The 20,715-nt window shown below is 44.9% G+C and overlaps 1 protein-coding gene across 1 annotated transcript in view; it reads right to left on the minus strand.

Annotated features, from left to right (window-relative positions):
• The window catches only part of PTPRT (protein tyrosine phosphatase receptor type T), a 748,756-nt gene that overhangs the window by 199,073 nt on the left and 528,968 nt on the right, over positions 1-20,715 (minus strand). Inside the window, exon 11 of the mRNA XM_064571786.1 lies at positions 17,057-17,093. Within this exon, the coding sequence (XP_064427856.1) occupies positions 17,057-17,093 (37 nt within the window). The remainder of the gene's footprint in view (positions 1-17,056; positions 17,094-20,715) is intronic.

The raw sequence follows: 20,715 nt of genomic DNA on the forward strand, positions 1-20,715 counted from the left end.
AAAAAAATGTCAAATTATATACATGGTCCCAGTTCTATTTTTATTGAACAGTGCAGCTCTGGAGGATTTCCACAGGGGGAGCTATTGCCCCTCAGGGGACCCTGCAGACTGGAGATAGAGTTGGCTGTCGTAACTGAGGGATGAAGTGCTACGGCACCTAGTGGGTAGAAGCCAGAGGTGCTGCTAAACATCCTACTGTGCACAGGACAGCCCCCCACGACAGAGAATCACCCATCCCCAAATGTCCCTTGTGCCGAGGTTGAGGAACCCTGCCCCAGAGCATAGCCAGGAAGTCAGAGACCTGCAGAGCTCTTGGAGTGAGCTGAGCAAAGAGGTTAAGGCAGTTACCATACTCAGTTCTCACGACTAATATGGCTGGGGGGTGCCACGGTCCCCACTTCTCCAGAAGAGAAGGAAGCCCAGAGAAGAGAAATCACTGGCCCACGATCGCCAGGCCAGAAGGGGGCTCTGCTCCGCATCCCAGCCTCTCCCTGCTACACGCTGAGGGTCCGCGGTTCCCCGAGCTGGTGCCGATCCAGAAAGAGGCTGCCTGAGCTTTGGGTCTAATATCCCTGTCACTCAGAGCCGGCAGTTATTATTTCCACCAGCCCTTCTTGCTACCAGGGGATGAGCAGGAACAAAAACACCCTCTGAAAGGGACATTCTGCTCCAAGAAAAACACTCGTAGGCACCTCACCCATCAAATGGGCCCAAGAAACAATGGACCGCGATGAAATAAACCTGTCAGAGGAGGAACATTCAGACACCTCAGAGGCAAGAGGTAAGAACAAATGTGCCCGATATGGAATCGGCTCTGTTTAAAGAAAACATTATCCAACTGCTCAACTTGAAGAGATGCCAGAGAACAATGGCCCTGTGGAAATGGAGCTCCCACACGGGCTCCGGAGATGCGTGGTGTCTCAGGAGAGGGGGTGTGGGCACAGTAGTGAGAGTCCCTTCCCCCTCGCTGTGAGTGACCAGGCAACTGCATGCAACTCCCCGCCTCCTTGGGGGTGAGGGTGAGGCTGGTGGGCCTATGATCGGGGACGGTAGGGGACTGGCATTTCCTGAAGGCCTACTACATATGGCTGTTGAGCAGGGCAGTCTCTAGGGTCGCCTAATAGTGATCCGTAATAGGACTCTGAAGTGTGACAATTAGATTTGCAGGTGAAAAAATGCTATGCAACTTGCTTTAGGTCATGTAGGTAGGGAATGGCTACGATGACATTCCTGGGGTGTTGGCAGTGACACGCTGGGCTATGGGGGTGGCGGCAGGGAAAACCGGGCTGCAGTGAATGCTTTGGAGGCTCTGCCCACATCTCCTTTCCTGGGCTGGCACACCGAATGTCCAGCTGCTATGAGTGTTGGCTGCTAACGGCTCACAGATACCTCCTCACCGGCAGAGGGGCCGTAAGGCAAAGGCGAGGGGCCCCTCCAGGGGCCTGTGCCCTCCCATAGCAGCCCATAGCCAACGCCGGCTGGTACCGTGGCACAACTGTGAGCCCCTTGGCCTCAAGGTAAGAGCAACTCCCACCCGTCGGAGGCCCCTGTGGGCTCAGGCTGCCACAAGCCTCCACATCCTGCCCTAGCCTGCCTTCCTGCCTTTCCTTCCTCGGAGAACACCCCTCAATGAGTCATTTGCACAGAAATCCCTATCTCAGGCTCCGTGTGTACAGAGCCCAGCCTAAGACATTCACTAGCAGTGATATTTCTGACTTTGGGGAAGGGGGTGGACAGAAGTGGACCATGAGGTACTGGATGGCCAGACTCCTGTCATCCCTGCCAGCCACAACCCCTTTCCCACCGTGACAAAGTAGCCGGTCAGGGACTAGTAGAAAGGAGGCCACTGTCTGAGCAACCACTCTGAGAGAGGTGACAGGTAATGATTTGAAATTATCAGAGTCTTCCACTGAAAAGAAAGGGCCCTGAAGTAGCATCTCTAGGTCAGTGGGGTCTCTTTCGTCTGTAGGGCCTGCCATGGGCATCAGCCTCTGACACAGGTGGGCTCTGCATCCCAGTCTTGGAAGAGTGGCAGATGTTTATGGGAAATACAATCAAACTACAGCGTGTTCCAGGAAAGGGGCTGGTATCTCCCTCACACAAATACCTACTCTAGGTTGGGCACTTCCACACAAGCCCTTTCACACTCATCATCTTGTATGGTCTTGGAATACACCTCCAGAAGACTCTGCATGTGCAGATTCTAGAAGCAAATGGTGCCCCCTAAGAGGCATCCGTTATGATTCCTGCTTAACACATAGGAGAGGTGGGGACCATCACATTTCAAGGGCTTGTCCAGCACACAGGGGAGGCCTGGGATCATAGCCAGATCTACTCATGTCCTAAGCACAGATATAGTAGGCCCACTACTTCCCCAACCTCAGACCACAGCTCAGTTGTCACTTCCCGGGACACATGCTCTTAGCTCCAGGTATGTGTGTGTGTTTCTTTTGAACACCACGCACCTCTCCTTTGTAGCCCCCCTCATGGTTACAGTTATACATTGATCAGTGTGGCTCTCTCCCTTCCCAGAAAGGCACAGGAATATGTCTTCCTTTCCTCATTATTGTATCCCTCCATGCCTAGAACAGTGCCTGGCACATAGTAGGTACTTAGTAAGCATCAGTACAATGGATGAGTGGATAGATGCATGGATGAAGGGAAGGATGGAGAGATGCGTAGGTGGGTGAATGGGTAGGTGGGTGAATGTGTGGATGGGTGGGTGGCGTGGAGGGACTGCCAGTTCCTCTCTGGTGCACCTGGCCCGGAGGACACCCTGAGCGTGAGCCACTCTCAACCCCTTCCCACCCGCCCAGGGCTCTGGTGGTCACCTGTGGTGAGGAGGCAGAGTGGAGTCCCCGGGGTCACCTGGGCGCTGCCCATTGGTACTGACCACAAGGAAGCCAGTCCCCAGGCAGCATGCAGAAGAGAAGGAGAGAAAGAAACACACATGAAAACGTGTGGCACCGTGAACAAAACTACAGTTCTTGTGGCTCTGAAGAGCTCACACTAAACAGCAAAAGAACATTGTGTTCTAACAAAACAAGGCCTGAAATAGATTTTAAAAAATGAAACGAGAATAAGAGTCAGCATTTATCAAGCACCCACGACATGCCAGGTACTCTGCCAGGTACCTCACGTACAATGTTTCTAAGACTGAGAGCAACCCGGAAAGGTCAATTTTATTATAAACGAACCCCCATCATCTTTCCACTCTGTGTTTTCTCTCCCAGTCTCTGCTTTCTTAGTAAATGGTGGCCCTACCCACGTGGCGGCTCAGTCTAGCAATCTGGGAGTCATCCTTCGCCTCTCCTTTTTACTGACCTCCCACTTCTAATCACTCAGCATGCCTCAGTAATTCTTCTCCAGGAAAGCTCTCGCAGTCTCTCCCTTTCTCTCCAATCTCATTTCTACTTGGTTCAAGCCACCCTCACGCTTCACTTGGGATTGCTTAAAATACCAGCCTTCTTGCTGGTCTTCCTGCCTCCGGTCTTGCCCCCTTTTCAATTTACCTTCCACCCTACAGCTGAAAAGCATCAGTAAGGGAAACCTCAGAGCCCCTCCCCCAGCTCGCAGACCCTCAGTGATGAGATCCTTGCCTGTCCCTCCACACACTCTGCCCCAAGCACAACGAAATCCTCTCCATTATCAACAGCCCCCCACGTTCTTGTCTGTAGGCCTTACCCAGGCTCGTCACCTTGTGTGGAATACACTCCCTTCCTACCCCTTTACCCGACTGGCAACTGCTCATCCTTCAGGAATCAAGTTAGGAAATACTTTCTTGGGAGTCTTTGGTGTCTCACTGTGTGTGGGGCAGATACCCCGCTCTGTCTTCCCATAACACCCTAGTCTTCCTTTCTCACAGCGATAACCCTGCCCTGTTATTAATGGCTGTCTTTTCCTCGACTCTGTAAGCTCCCTGAAGGTAGTCACCGCGTTTCATTTACTAAGCGCTCCTGTGACCTTGTCTTGTACCTGGCACGTAGTAGGGACTCTGTGGACATCTGTTGAATAAATGAATGAATGAGTGAAGAAATGAATCAGAGCACCGATATAACTTGCTCAACGTCTCAGAACTAGTAACCGGAAGAGGCAGTATTTAAACCCTGGTTTGCAAGACTAATGCTCCTGGCCCTCTGAAACCGACTACTTGTCTCTGTAAAGAGAATGATATAAAAGGCAGGAAGGTGTCTTATGCTTGGAGAAAGCCTGCATGTTCCTCTAGTGATTCATCAACAAAACTGTATAAAAGCCCTTATGCAAAATGGAGAGAGAGGTAGGGTGTTCCAGACCAACTGATAAACAGGAAGTACATAATTTCAACGAAAATCACACAAATAGCAAGCTTGAGCAATGTTGTGAAATACTATAAAATGTAACTGCCAGTCACAATGTCCATAATAGCCAAACTGTGGAAAGAGCCAAGATGTCCATCGACAGATGAATGGATAAAGAAGATGTGGTATATATATACAATGGAATATTATGCAGCCATCAAAAGGAATGAAATCTTGCCATTTGCAATGACGTGGATGGAACTGGAGGGTATTATGTTGAGTGAAATAAGTCAATCAGAGGAAGACATGTATCATATGATCTCACTGATATGAGGAATTCTTAATCTCAGGAAACAAACTGAGGGTTGCTGGAGTGGTGGGGGGTGGGAGGGATGGGGCGGCTGGGTGATAGACATTGGGGAGGGTATATGCTATGGTGAGCGCTGTGAATTATGCAAGACTGTTGAATCACAGATCTGTACCTCTGAAACAAATAATACATTATATGTTAAAAAAAAAAAAAAAGAAAATAGCAGGAGGGGAAGAATGAAGGGGGAGAAATTGGAGGGGGAGACAAACCATGAGAGACTATGGACTCTGAAAAACAAACTGAGGGTTCTAGAGGGGAGGGGGCAGGGGGATGGGTTGGCCTGGTGGTGGGTATTAAAGAGGGCACGTTCTGCATGGAGCACTGGGTGTTATGCACAAACAATGAATCATGGAATACTACATCAAAAAGTTATGATGTAATGTATGGTGATTAACATAACATAATAAAAAAAATATAACTGCCAGTCAACTGTCATTGTAATATTCCTCCCTTACTGGTACGGGGAGCTTCACCATTTTCAAAGCATGTGCTAAGTCAGAGGTCAGTAAACTGTGGCTCGTGGATCAAATCCAGGTTCTCACTGTTCCCTCTGTGGCCATGTGAACTAGGAATGGTTTTTACATTTTTAAATGGGGTGCTATTTTATTTATTTTAATTTTTATGTATTATTTTTCATTTTTTATTTAAATTTGATTTTAGTTAACATAAAGAGTATTATTAGTTTCAGGGGTAGAATTTAGTGATTCCTCAGTTGGGGGAAATAAAAGCAAAAAGAAGAGTAATATTTTATGACACATGAAAATTATATAAAATTAATATTTCAGTGTCCATAAATAAAGTTTTATTGGAACATGATCAAGCTCATTCTATATTTCTCATCTATGGCTGCTTTCTGTGCTACCATGACAAAGTTGAGCAGGTGTGACAGAGACCACATGGCCTGCAAAACTGAAAATATTTACTATCTGGCCCTTTACAGAACAGTTTGCCAACCCCTATTCTAAGTGGCTATTTTTATTAATTTTTCCCCACCCGTGGAGATAGGCAGGACATGGCTCACATGTCAGAAGAAGAAACAGAAGGCTTGAGAGAGGACACGACTCCAGTGCTCCCACATGGCCTGTTTCAGTGGCTTCCTACCTGTTCTCCCCCATGGTCTTGCCTTGTCTGTACCCCAGAACCCCATCTCTGGTCCATCTTCTAAGGCGGTCTGCTTAAGCACCTCCAAGGGCTCCCACAGTCTCAGGACCATGTTCATATATGTGCTACAGGGCTACACAGAGTCCTTGGTGTCCTGGCCTTGCTTGCTACTTCAGCCCTACCTCTGATCACTCCTGGCCTCTGGTCACATTGGCATCTATCCCTTTGCTTTGACCCATTCAAGTTCAGTGGCATGCTTTCTTGCCTCCAATGATCTGCACATGCTACTTCCTCAACCCAGAAGACCTCCCTGCCTTACTCTCCAGCCTTGTTCAATATAATAACTGTCACTCTTTCAAAACTTGTCTCAGCAACCATGTACCTGAGAAGGCACACCCTAAACTGATTTATGTTTCCCTTCTCTGCTCCCACAGCATCCTAGATTTACCTTCATCACGTACTTAATCATGCCGTATTGATATAATTTATCTGTTTGCTGTTCTCCCACTAGCTATTTGTGGAGTGCTTATTATAAGCTCAGCATTACACGAAGCACTTTATATGCATTGGCCCATTAAATTCTTACGTTAGCCCTATGAAATAAGTGGTGTTTTTGTCACTGTTTTACAGATGGGGAAACCAAGACACAGAGCAGTTAAATGCCTTTTCCAGCCTAGAATCAAAGACTGTCCAAATCCAAAGACAAAGTTCTTAACCTCTCTGGGACAAGAGGCCACAATCAATAGTAAGTTGCACTCAATATATGTTTATTGAGAACTAAATGAATAAATGAAATTCTAGTTTAGTATTTACCTACTAGCTGTGTCACTTGGAAAATTACATTTCTGAGTTTCAATTTCTCTACCTATAAAATGGGAATAATAATAAGTATCTCATGAAGTTCTTTTAAGGAATAAATGTAAAACAGTTGAAGCCTGGTTGACAGGCCCAGGAGTCTCCCCACCCTACCAATCCAGGGCTACAACTCTGCCGAGCAAGAGTGCTCAGCTGTGAGGGGCAGAAACAGAGGTATAGATGGACAGGTGGTGTTGGGATGGGAAGAGGTTTTCCCAGTGCGTGGAATAGCAGAAGATAAGTGATGGATCATGGGTCTCAGCAGGACACAAAGGGAAGTCAAAACAGGAAAGGGGCTCATACCTTTTCTGTAGAGATGACTAGTGTTTCCTGGTGCCTGGCCTATCTCTCCTTAGGCACACAGAAGAATCCAAGTCCCATCAACACCATGCAAGTGGAAGTGACACAAGTCATTTCTAAGTGAGGTATTCAAGATCCAGGTTACTAACCCCATACCTTCTCTTTCCCTGCTGTGGAGTCTGTTGAGGCCACATATATTCTAGATGGCATAACAACAAAGAAAATTTTCTGGTATTAAGCTACTGATATTGGGTATTCATCTGTTATTGCAGCAAAGCCTATCCTAACTAATCCAGCAGAAGAAAAGGTAGCAGTCCCTTGCCTTCTCTTCTATCACCTGGTTGCCCCATCATACAGCTTTTCTATTAGAGGATTCATGACTCCACTCTCTCCATATTTCCAGCCTATGTTCATATGTATTTATATGAAAATTAATTAATTAATGAAAATAGTAAGACCGTGCAAAAAAGAAGGAGGTCAGAATGCTGAGTGCCTCAGACTTCCTTTCTTTTATTCCCTTCTAAGGCAAAGAATGTTGAGTAGAGAGAGATACTGATGGGCTAAATATGACACTGGAGCTGATAATGCTGATGACAAACTAACTTCTTGGTTTATCGGCTTCAGTCTATTATAGTAATGTAGAAGGCTGAGGGTTCTTTGTGGCACCAGGTCTGCTACAGATTCCAGGACTTAGCCTGGACACTGCTGAAGAGAGACAAAAGACCCATCATACCCTAAAGATTCCACTATCAACTATTACTGGAAAAGAGGCATGGGAAGGGTTTAACAGACTCCGACAGTGGCTCATAGAATCTCGCCCAGTCTACGTCACTGACAAGATTCAAAATGGTGCCCTGGGAATGCCATAAGCTTTGGAGTTAGAGCTACAATTCTGTGGATCCTTGAGGTCTTTATTCAACCCTTCTGAGCTTCTACTGCTTCATTTCTTAAGTTAGGGTAATAAGCATGACCACTATTTATTTAGTGTGTAATACGTGCCAGACTTTGATTCTTCTTCTTTTTTTTTTAGATCACATTGTAAACTTGTAAACTCATGTCAGCATACACAGCCTTGTGACTGGCACAGAGTAGATGGTGATTTTCACTAAGCCCCTTCACAACCCCCTCCTTCAACACTACATTGAAACCCCATCAGAGAAAGCGCTCGTGGAGCTTTCTTCTATTTCTAGCCCTTGTCTTCAGCCTACCCAGATTTTCCCCTTTCTTTGACTCATAATTTTAAAAGGCCTCCTATTCCCTTTGTAAGATGCAATTGCTTTGGAGCATCAGATTCGAGCTAAGGTCAACTCAGGTGTCTCAGGTCTTGTGTAGATGATTCTAATTTCTAGTTCACAGGGATGAACTGAGACTGCCCAGTGACATGCTTGAAGGACAGGTGTTGGTTGTGGTTTTGGTTTTCCTGTACTCCATTGCACCAGCTCCGTCTCCCTGAGTGGGGTGTGGAAAAGGTGTGTATGTGTATTGTGGGGCAGGGGGGAGTAGTTTGAACAGTCTAGAGAGTAGGGATAGGAGAAGGATAGAAGAAGACTAAGGAGATGTACCAGTGGGTGTAGCAGGGAAAATATTAATGGGTTGGGATATTTGAGTGTCATCTTTAGGTTATTTTTGGTCTACTTATGATATAATTCTCTTCTTTTATCTTGTCACAAAAGCTTCAGGAAAAGCCACATTATTCCTTTGGCATTTTGGGGCCTAGAGAACACTGGGTGAGAACAAAAGGGGCCAAGGGTCAAGGCGAGCTTGTCACACTCAAGCAATTCTGAGAACCTCCACTGTGGAAAATTCACCTCATTGGGCTTGCATAGGGAAAAACAGCACTACCCTACCCTAACCCCCAAAGTACACACCCTGGGCTTTCCCCTCTGAAAGTCTGGCAGGATTTCTAAGGACTGAACAATAGCCAAGAGCTTTCCAATAGACTGATTCACTATAGTCTACCTCTCATAAATAGGGTCTCGACTCTAGCTACCATAGCTAGATTTGGGCATCCTGTGGTCCTGAGTCCCTCCTGAAATTGCTGGGTAGATGATGAGAAAAGAAAAAGGCTAGCGGGTGCATGAGCAAAATGCTACACTTAGTCAATAAAAATATGATTGCTATGTAGAATCTCATCTAAATACAACAACCCTTAGTTGAAGAGGTTAAATACTAAGAGCTGAGGCCAGCATCATTCCTGTGCCTCTGTTTCTGCACTTTGAATCTCGCCTGAGTTCATTTGATAAACATGTGATTTGTGGAATTGTATGAGAAATGACTAGAGTCCAGGCTTTGGCTTTTCTTCCTTAGAGAACAGCAGTGAGAGGCTTGGGCCTCTGGGTCTCTTATCAGAGAAGGTTCAGAAGAACGAAGGAGGGAAGCCCAAGATGTTTATCATTTGTTATATTCTTGACCTTTTATGTGCATTATCTAAAATAACTGGGAGAAAGAATTAATGACCTCTGGCCTAAGAGGGGTGTGATAGACTCATAGGGGATTGATTTATCCAAGGTCAAAGAGTTAAGTTTTGGATGTGGGATTTGAATCCAGGTGACTCTAATTCCCCATTATTCCATGTAACCTCTCAAAGAAGCTTCATATAAGATAGAACTTCCATATAGAACTGGATTAACAGAAGAGGGGAGGGCAGGCAATGGGCATTTCTTATCTGATAGCAGACAATTCCTGCACTGTGCTTGGCTTCTCATACCACCTGTGACATGTTATTCTTATGGATAAGGAATCCGTGGACACATCATTCCCTTTCTTGGCTCCAATCTTAGCATCTGCAAAATGAGGGCATCTCACTGGAGAAGGCGTATTTATTGTCCTGCCAGTCTCTGCAGGGGTGAGAATCCGTTATGAAGAGAGAAGAGAAAATGCTGGATGAAATGGTCTACCTCAGGCTTAGCCATTATAAAAAGAAGCCACAATTACAAAAGACCATTGCCCACGCCTCTTGCCTGTTGCCGTTGCGACAATGGTTTTAGTCCACCACTACCACGGGGCAGCATGGGACTATTGGTGACACTGGCCCCTTATCTCATGCTTCATTATTCTGGAGTTCAGCTTTCAGCACCTACTCCGAGGGGGTTGTTTTAATGGGATCGTTAGAGAGTGTTTACTAGATTAAAACTGTGGCTGTCTTCTGCAAAGCAACTCTGCAAATGGCTTTATGGGTTTCCGGATTTATTTTGTCTCAATGACTAGGCTCAGTTTGCAAATCAAATCAAAGCTGATTTTTCTAACTGCCACTTGGGCACACCCAGCAGGAGTGTGCAGAGCCAGCTGTGTTCCTTTGATGGCTGGTGCCAGAGATGGGAGTGCTGCTGCCTGCTGGTGGCGAGAGGTTCCAACAGGGAGAGGGTAGACAAGCAAGTACCTGCTTAACCCTAACCAGGGCAGGCGGACAAAGTCAAAGAAAGCAAATTTTACTTTCTGGAAGGAGAAAAGGCAGACGGGATCTATGTAGCTTCAAAGACTCACTGGCAGAGATAATTGGGAGCCAAATATGGACTCATGATATTGAAGCTCCCTCCAAATGAAGTGTCCCAAGTTTGGAAGGAACTCATTGGGACAGAAGTGAGGTCCCTGTCACAGCAAGTGGAACTGGACATCAGTTTCTGGAAGAGAAACTGACTGGTATGGTTTTAGAACTGAGCCTCTGGATTGGAAACCATTTTCCCCTTGGCCTGCTCTGAGTCAGAAAGGCATGACCTAAGATGCTCAGGTGCCTCCTTCAGCAGCTGCAGCCTGGAGCAGGGGCATCTTCCACCACATGGGATAATCATCTTCCACAGGAAAGGCTGTTCCCCCCTCCTCCTTGAGCTTCAGCACCTTGGAAGCCTAAGTATCCCACCCCAAACTTCTGCGTGCTCCATTTTCTCAAGGGTCACCTCTGAGCAGATTCAGCTTACATCTTCAACCTGGTTCCTAAATTGAGCCCATCCCTCCTCTTCCAGATGAAAGGTAAACATTATTTAATGGGTCTAAATGCACCTCCCCCTTACTTGCCCTGTCTTTACATTTTCTCTTTTAACTACACCATTGTTAAGTAATCTTTGTACTGCCCTCCCTTCAAGGAATGAATAATAGTTCTCTGTTTCTAAACCAAAATTTAATGTTTACCCATTAGCTGAAGTTTTCTATGGTTCTGAACAAGTTCCCAGAGTACAGTGTCCCAAGCATAAGGCTTTTAGAATTTTCTTTCAGCTCTTGAATTGGAGGCAATTCCATGATCTCTTTGCTATCCCTCAATCCGATGATGAAACACATCCTCTGTATAAGAAGAGCACGTGGTAGATGCCACTCTCCCCTTTTCAAGTTGGTGTACCATCCCCCAGCTGCTGTGAGTGTTGAGACTAAGGGCTTATACCTGTGACTTTCTCCAGACACATGTATAGGACTCAGGGTTGCCATTTCCCTTGGAACCACCTGAGAGATGGAGGGGAGGGAGAAGGGGAAAGGAAGAGGGGGTACCAAGGACTAATTGTTATGGGGGAAGAGGCAGAAATCCGGGTCTTGTTCAAGGCAGAACAACTTTGGAGAAGTTTATACTCCACCCATATCTAGTGTAGGCTTCAATTTACCTGAGACTAGATTCTTGCTTATCATTTTCTCATTACCTATCCCACTTCTCTCTTTCTTTTTTTTTTTTTTAAAGATTTTATTTATTTCTTGAATGAGAGAGAGAAAGCACATGAGAGGGGGGAGGGTTAGAGGGAGAAGCAGACTCCCCGCCGAGCAGGGAGCCCGATGCGGGACTCGATCCCGGGACTCCAGGATCATGACCTGAGCCGAAGGTAGTCGCTTAACCAACTGAGCCACCCAGGCACCCCCCACTTCCCTCTTTCATTTACAGATTTCTTCCATGAGCCCTCCCTTAATACCATACTGCACCCAAATCCCTGCCCCAGGCTCTGTTTCTAGGGAATCTGTCTTAAGAGAGCTCGCATTTGCCTTTATCTGCTCACTGATAAACTCCACTTCCCCACTATGGTTGAACTCACATTCAGATTCCTCTAAATCTCCAGCCAAAGTTAATCACAGGCAACCCCTGACTGAGGAACAAGGTGAAGATGAATGTGAATCTGGGGCAGTGCCAACAAGTCCCCCATCAATGAAAAAGACTGCCTTCAAAGCTTTGGAGGTGAGCTTGTTCTGATCCTAGAATTATCCCCTTTACTAGCATATACCAAACTCCCACCCCACAGTCCCTTAGCTGTGCCTTCAATTTGTGGTTCTGTAAATAGTGTCCCCTGGTGATATGTGAATCTATCCACTAAATCCTCCCTAAATACAGGGGACTTGGCCCTTTACAGGGGCTTTGGCCAGGGGTGTGGCTCTTCTCACAGTCTGAGGTGTTCAGTCAGCTGGCCTCCCAAATCCTACCCTTGGTTCTGGTCATATGCAATTCCCAGTGTTAGGTGAGAAGGGGTGATGATGGACAGGGAGACACAAAGCCTCCTATACTATACCAGTCCCAGAGACGCAGAGCCCCAGATGATGGCCCAGGGCCATATATGCCATTATTGCCTGAGCCTTTGGCACCATTGATACTTTAGTCCCCATTCACTACATTTCACTCCTCTTTGGAAGCACTAATCACAATCATAACTCCACTATTATCTGTTAAAATCATTCATGTAAGGTCTGTTTCCACACTAGACTATGAGCTCCGTGAGGACAGGAACCAAATCTGCTGATTCACCACAAAACCACAGTTCCTTTCAAAGTGCCCAGCTCACAGATGCTGAGTGAGCTGACTATACAGAGGAAATAACATTCATCGACAATAATTTTACCCAAAACACTTTGCAGTACAACACTTATACGCTTACTGTATCACCTGATCCTCTAACAAACTGGAGGGTAAAGGTCTTCATGTGCTGGAGCTGGCTCGTACCAGCTTGCTAGAGCTAACTGTTAAACATTCTTGACTTTTTTGCAAGCCAGTTGTTAAACCATTAGTAACGTGATTGAACATGGTGGGGATATTTATATCCTGGAGATCAACAAAGACTACAAATAAGAGGTTTTCTTTTACAAAGAGCAGGTTTATCATCAAAGCACTGGTAGTAGGTGTGTTAAAAAATGTTCTGTAAATGAATAGATGGGCATAACTTTAAATATGGTGCCTCTGAGTTTCAGGAAGATGAAGTGAGACTTTCAAGGTCTCTGACCCTTGCTATAGTGAGATGCTGGCTTCATGCATTTACTCATTTCATCAGGCATTTTTGAAGTGCCAATAATGTGCCAGGAACTTCCTGCCATGGCAAAATGTGATGGGGAAATTAGTAGTTAAGACCAAGGAGCTCCTCAAGAGAGATCCTCTCAATCAGCAGTGATGGTGCCTACCCCAGGAGGTGGGCCCTACTCAGACCCCAGAAACATGACTGGATCAGGACCTGATACATCATGTGGGGTCTGAGAGGGGTCCTGCTGTCACAGACCTAGCCATTCGGTGTGTACAGATGGCCCACGGTGTTTACCCTCTGTCCAGGGCTCCTTCCACAGAACCTGCAGATCCTCTGCCCAAAGCAGCCTCACTGAGCTTCCCAAGGGAACAGCAGTCAAATCTAGACCTCAGCTCACCACCAGAGGCCCCTCTGACAGGGCTAGTTCCTGCTCTCCTTGCACACCCTTAAAAGCTATTGGGATTATACCATGAATAAAGAATAGTCAGAGGCTCCAATGGAAACCACATGGACACTACCCCTAACTGTATGGATCCTGCTATGGGTTGAACTATGTGTCCATCCCCCAATTCATATGTTGAAATCCCAACCCCCAGTGTCTCCGAATGTAACATCTACAAACCCTATATTCAGAATGTCTCAGAATATAGGGTTTGTGGATGTAATTAGTTAGTTAACTTAGGATGAGGTTAAACTAGAGTAGGGTGGGCTCCTAACATAACCATACCAGTCCCCATAAAAAAAGGGGAAACCTGGACACAAGATGCCCACAGGGAGAATGCCATGAAAGATGAAAAACCAAGGAATATCAAAGATTGCCAGCAGTTAGGGGAGAGGCATGGATCAGATCCTTCCCTCATAGTCCTCAAAGGAACCAGCCCTACTGATAACCTTGACCTTAGTCTTCTAGCCTCCAGAACTATGAGACAAGAAATTTTGTTATGAAGTCACTCAGCTGGTGGTACAGCAGCCAGAGAAAACTAACCCAGGTCCCTTACTTTGCAACTCTCTAAACTGGGCGGTACTACATTAGAGTTTGGGTGACTAATAGGGATGTTAAAGACAGACAAGAGTTAGAGCTCCACGCTGGAGCCAGGTGTGGAATCTAGCAGAAGAGGGGCTGCACTTGGGGTCAGGGCAGAATGACCCTGCCTGAGTGCTGGGGACTGTTACATTCTGCCTGTGAACCCTCCAGTTCTGCGGGACTCACACAGTTGGCTATAGACACCATCTGGAATCACCAGGGTCAGGGACAGAATACCAGCCAGCTGCTCCATCACCAGCGCAGTGGCCTCAAGTTTGCACATGTGATCACACTCCAGAGGCTAGATGCCTACTGGCAGCCCCGCAAGGAAGGTGCCATGATGACAGGGACATGGAAGCATGTGGAGGGAGCTGGGTGGCCAGTGGAATATGCCACTGGCACTTCATCAACCTCCGACGCCTGCAGGATTCCCAGTAACTTATTTTCCTCTATTAAAAGGAAAAGTGTTTTCGGCAAACCCACAAAGTGGGAAATTTGATTCAGGAAAGAGATGGGTCAAATATGGCTTCCTGGCCTTAGATCCTTGATACAGAGTCCTCATGAACTGTGCACTGATTTAGAGAGGGTTTGCCTTTAACCAACCCTGGATGTTACCAGGCTAACTCAAGGCACAGAGAAGACATTGACCAAATACAGGTCTCCTTTTCTTTGCTTTTTTTTGGCTTTTTTTCCAACAAGTAACTTCTTATCTGAGGTGGTGCTGAGAGGGCTAACTCCCTGGACTCCACGAGACTGGCATTGTCCAGCTCTTGGTCCAATTCCAGGTACTCCTAGTTTTGTCTCTCTGGGCTGAAGTGACGGCCCTTGCGGACCTGGAAAGTGTGGGTGTCAATCCTTGGAATCTACTTCTGACTCTTTCCTGCCTGGCTAGCACCTGGCCAGCTAGCTGGGCATTCACCTTGTTCCCATCCTTCCATACAACCACATGCTATATGAGCACACACTCCACTAAGGAAGACTGTGACCTAAAGGTCGAACAGGAGGAGAAATCCTTATGCTATGAGGAGGTACAAGCTTTCTGCTCTAGCTCTTTAAAGACCACTGCAATTCTCCTGCAGAGGAGCAATGCAGCTCTGGAGAAGTATGGCATAGTGGGCCTCAATGTCTATGATGACAGCAGATCCTGAAATCACCAGGGCAGTAGAGTTTTAATTATTCTCTCGCAAAGTCCCCATATGTACCTATTGCCCATCCAACCACATGTTCCTGATTCTCAGTTTAGAAAATAAGATCTAACCAGCTACCCCTGGTGGGGAGCTTATGTCCCAGAGGGTGTCTCTAGAATCTCACAAGCCCATGGAGGGCAGAGCAATTGCATCGACCCCTCCCTTGTCTAGAGGTCAAAAGCTGGAGGGGAGCCACGGAGCACCATCATAGTGGATAAGGAAGGTCTCCCCCTAAGTTTCCTTCCCTCAACCGGCTGCTCTTTTAAGCTGGACACTGCAAACGCTCAGCTGTTCTGCTTGCAGTCTGGAGCTCTGGTGCTCTCCTATAGATGATGTTCTTCCTTCTGGATTATCTGTTTCCTTCAGTGGGGAAGTCTGCCACGGCCTGTGATTTGTGCCACTTTTGTTTGCAGGCCATCAATTCTCCTTGCCTCACAAAGAGTATTTTATCTCTTTCTCTCCTAGCCTGAGTTCCTAAGAGCGAACAAGTGAGGGACACGCCGGCCTCTCATGACTTATGTGAAATCAGAGTGAGTTCTTACCACGGTGAGTCCTTAGTGCTTCCATCTTCTCCCTCCTGTATCATCTTCCCTCTTCTGCCTACACACTGAGCTGGTTTTTTTCAAAGTTATGGAAGTCACGAGTGATAGGTCTTCATGTATATTTTGTCAAATAACCGTAGATATTCTCCTCCTTCTCTCTCTCTCTCTCCCCACTCCCTCAGCTCTTCCTCTTCCTCTACACACGCGTGCATTTTCCTCTGAATGAGTGTACATGCGTGTACATAGTCACATATGTATAGACACACTTGGGTCATCGTCGTTATTCATGGTTTATACCTATGATTATATGTCTACTTGTATTTGTAATTGTCATCTCTGAGGAAGCATCCTATGTAACTATATGCGCTGTCGATAAATGCAGGGAACAACAGAATTGTCCAATTTTGGTGTGTTTATATGGAGAGAATGGCTGTTAAAAATATCCATTCTGTAACAAAAAGATAAACCTGATTTCTAGCCATTCAACCTTGTAATAGGTTAAATGATAACAAACCATTCATTGATTTTTTTTTTTTTAAAGAGTAATAAACAGAAACATGTACCAATTGAAAGGGCCAGGCAATTCAGTTATAATTAGGAAAACAAAAACTGATGAGCCTGAACAATGCTGCCTTGGTTTTGGGGTAAGTATTGAAAATGCCAACTACATAACAATGCAGTGTTTGTTTTCTCATTATTAAAGGCACCAACACTATCACCTCATTTGTGAAAGCCAAACCCAGTTGAAAGAAATACAAAGCTCAGAGGATAGGTTTGATAGACATATTTAAAAAATACCCACATAAACACAGACCTAAATATAATGAAAATATATAGCAGAAGAATATTTGAGTAAATTTATATTCACCACTCTACTGATTAATGTACCAGTCCATTCATCCATTCATCTGTCTGTCCGTCTGTCTGTCCATCCATCCATCCACCCACCCATCCATCCATCCATCCATCCATCCATCCATTCATCCATTCACTGATTCAACAAATATGTTTTGAGCTCTTACTATGCTTTAGGAACTATGTTATATAATATATACTGCAAGTATATATTAATACCTAGATTCAAATGACTCCAGTGAAAATAACAATTCTTTTTTATTTTTAGTAATTATTGGCTCAACTTTCCCTGTGTGGCTAGAAGAAGAAATACTTAAACAGCTGAACACAGACAATGATATGCCAACATACCTTTTGTAGCCAGGCGAACGCAGTTGATTTTGGTTTCCTGTGAACAACAAAAGTGAGGTTCCAGTTAATTAGTTGCAGGTTTGATTTGTTATATAAAGAAAAAACATACATATGTATTTTTAATTATAATTTTAAATCTGTCCTTTCCATTTCTTCCCCCATTGGAATCACCTTTTAATTCTATTTCTTCATTTCTTTTCAGGCTAGGCACATACTTGGTTCCTTTCACTTCCTGGCTCCCATCACCTCATAAACTTCTTCCCCAGACAGAACCACTTATAAACATATCAGATACTGCTACTGCATAGCACAGGACAACTTTAACAATGACACTAAGTAAGTAGACTGTGGCATGAGTTAGTAGATGGCACCAGGACCATCCTTGGGAAACTATAAATAAATAATGCATCTATCCGCACAGGCTGAAATAGACCCTTGGCAATAGCTCAGTCAATAGGAACGTGTAAGAATCAAACTACAAAGTTCATGTTCAAAAAGTCACTTTGGTCCCCAGATCTTTGGTGAACCTCATGGTTTTCATGGATAATGTTGTATGTGTGTGCTCGTGTGGCAATCAAATCTTTGCTGGGTACACTAATTATTGTTGGCTGTTCCCCAAGTGGACAAAATCCATAAACTTGTGATGTTACTGGGCATGCAGTTGAGTTACAGAAGACTGTGTTTAGAAAGAGAATCATTTTAGCCTGCTTTATTGGGATCATCTCCCAGGAGGCCCTGGAACCAGTTAAAAATTCCAGTTTACTAAGCTATACCTCCAGCAACAGTCTGAATGTAGTGTAGCAATGAAAATAAAAGGCAAAGAATGCAAGTGAGTCTCAAGAATCAAACGTGTGTCCCGCTACTGCTCAGTCATAAGAAATCACGGCATCTTGAAGGCACCTGTGTTAGTCAGGTCTTTGAGGGTTCCTGGACCCAATTCTGTTGTGTGTGTGGGGGGGTGGGGGTGGGGGGTGGTTCCTCCCCTTCTATAACACCAAGCAATCTTCAGACACTGGCAAGGTATCTGGGAATTCAACTCAGTTCTGACACAGTCTACCTGGAGATGGCATCAGATTCCACAGGTTAAAGGCTCAGTTCTACAAGACTGTCCCCCACACCCTACTTCAGATGCCAGGTGCAAGCCTCAGGCTGTTACCTGTGCTTCTGACCTACCAGCTACAGATTGAAGGTTCCAGTGATCTCCTCCTTAGGTTTGATTAATTTGCTAGAGCAGCTCACAGAACTCAAAGAAACATGTTAGTAGAGCACCAGTTTATTGTAAAGGGGTGTAACTCAGGGGCAGTCAGATAGAAGAGATGTATAGGGTGAGGTATGTGGGGAGGGGTGCAGAACCTCCATGCCTTTTCCAGAAGTGCTACTCTCCCAATCTTCATGTGATCACCTACCCAGAAGCTCTCTAAACCCAGTCCTTCTGGATTTTTATGGGGGCTTCACTGCATAGTCATTATTGACTTAGTCATTGGTTACTGGCTGATTCAACCTCCAGCCCCTCACCTCTCCCCAGAGGTCCAGTAGGCTGGGGGTGGGGTGGGACTGTGGGACTATGGGACTGAATGTTCTAACCCTCTAATCAGAAGTTGATCCTCCTGGCAACCAGTTCCCTCCTTGGGTGGGGTCCAAAAGTCACCCTCATTAACATAACAAAAGACACCTTTATCACCATTGACACTTAGGAAATTCCAAGGACTGAGGAAACTGTGAGCTAGAAACCAGGGACAAAGACCAAATACACATGAGAAATATATTTTTTGTCATTCAGAAATCACAATCTAAGAAATCACAATATTGCATCAGGGTTATGCAGAAGTATAAAACCCATGAACTTCAGTGGCTAAAAACACTAAAGGTGTATTTCCCACTTAAACCAACATGTCCAATGTAGGTGCATGACTAGGTCTGAAGTGGGGTTGCGGTGGTGGTTGGGGGATACTGTAATCACTGTAGGTCCTCAGAGACCAAGGCTGGTACATTTATTTTTTAATTTTTAAATTAAGAAAAATTTTATTTAAATTCAATTTAGTTAACATATATTATTAGTTTCAGAGATAAAATTTAGTGATTCATCAGTTGCATAAACACCCAGTACTCATTATATCAAGTGCCCTTCTTAATGCCCATCACCCATTTACCCCATTCCCCCACCCACTTCCCCTCTAGCACCCTCAGTTTGTTTCCTATAGTTAAGAGTCTCTTATGGTTTTTATCTTATTTTATTTCTCTTTCCTTTCCCCTCTGTTCATCTGTTGTGTTTCTTAAATTCCACAGGAGTGAAATCATGTGGTATTTGTCTTTCTCTGACTGACTTATTTCACTGAGCATAATACCCTATAGTTCCATCCACATCATTGCAAATGGCAAGACTTCGTTCTTTTTGATGGCTGAATAATATTCCATTGTATGTGTGTGTACGTACACACACATATATATATACACCACATCTTCTTAATCCATTCATCTGTTGAATGAATGTTGGCTATTGTGGACATTGCTACTATAAACACTGGGGTGCATGTGCCCCTTCAAATCACTATTTTTGTATCCTTTGGATAAATATCTAGTAGTGCAATTGCTGGGTCATAGGGTAGTTCTATTTTTAACTTTTTAGGAATCTCCATACTGTTCTCCAGAGTGGCTGCACCAGTTTGCATTCCCACCAACAGTGTAAGAGGGCTCCCCTTTCTCAGCATGCTCACCAACATCTGTTGTTTCCTGAGTTGTTAATTTTAGCCATTCGGACTGGGGTAAGGTGATATCTCCTTATGGTTTTGATTTGTATTTCCCTGATGCTGAGTAATGTTGAGCATTTTTCATGTGTCTGTTAGCTATTTGTATGTCTTCTTTGGAGAAATGTCTGCTCATGTCTACCTCCATTTTAACACAAGCCTGCACTGTTCACTGAGGCAGGAGAAAAGAATGCTGGAGTTGGGAACTCACAATCAAATACTTTGTATCAGAAGCTACAGTTACTTGACTCAAGTTTCATTGACTAGAACCAGTCATATGGCCATGCCTAACTTAAGTGAGGTAGGGAAATGGAGTCTTCCATGCACCCAGAAGTAGAGAAGAAATCATAATGTCTATAGCAGAGTCTATTTTCTCTAGGCACACCTCTGAATGCTAGAAACTGTCTCTTGAAGTATGACTCCCCAGTGGTCTTGATTCTGTTCCTCACACCACAGAAAGTCCTCCCTTGCTTGTGTACAAAAGATGTCTGGATATTGAAAGATGGTTCTCATTTCTATTAATGTTCTTCAACCATTCCTCAGATGATAAGAGTTCAAGTCCTTTGAACCAATATTGCTACTCATCCTGGGGCATCTTGCAGTTTCATCCCTTATTGAGAAGGAACTAGAATAGGAAGCAGCAGTCTACATGTGGTCTTGTCAATATATGATTACCTAGATTATCACTATTTTCTATTTTCCTTAGTTATATGGGCTTCTATTAACATAGCCAACATCTCAGTTTTTCATTGATCACAATGAATGTGCCATCAACCTTCCCCCTACCAAAAAAAAAAAAAAAAAAAAAAAATCTGCCTGCTTCTACATACATAAATGTGGTTGTATTTCTGGAATCCAAGTAGAGAGTCATATACTGATTTCCCCTATTGACTTCCATCTTCTTTGATCTGGTTG

The sequence above is a fragment of the Mirounga angustirostris genome, unplaced genomic scaffold (assembly GCF_029215605.1).
Source record: "Mirounga angustirostris isolate CCGP_5_RB_7025 unplaced genomic scaffold, mMirAng1.0.hap1 SCAF_10, whole genome shotgun sequence".
Classification (NCBI taxonomy): domain Eukaryota; kingdom Metazoa; phylum Chordata; class Mammalia; order Carnivora; family Phocidae; genus Mirounga; species Mirounga angustirostris.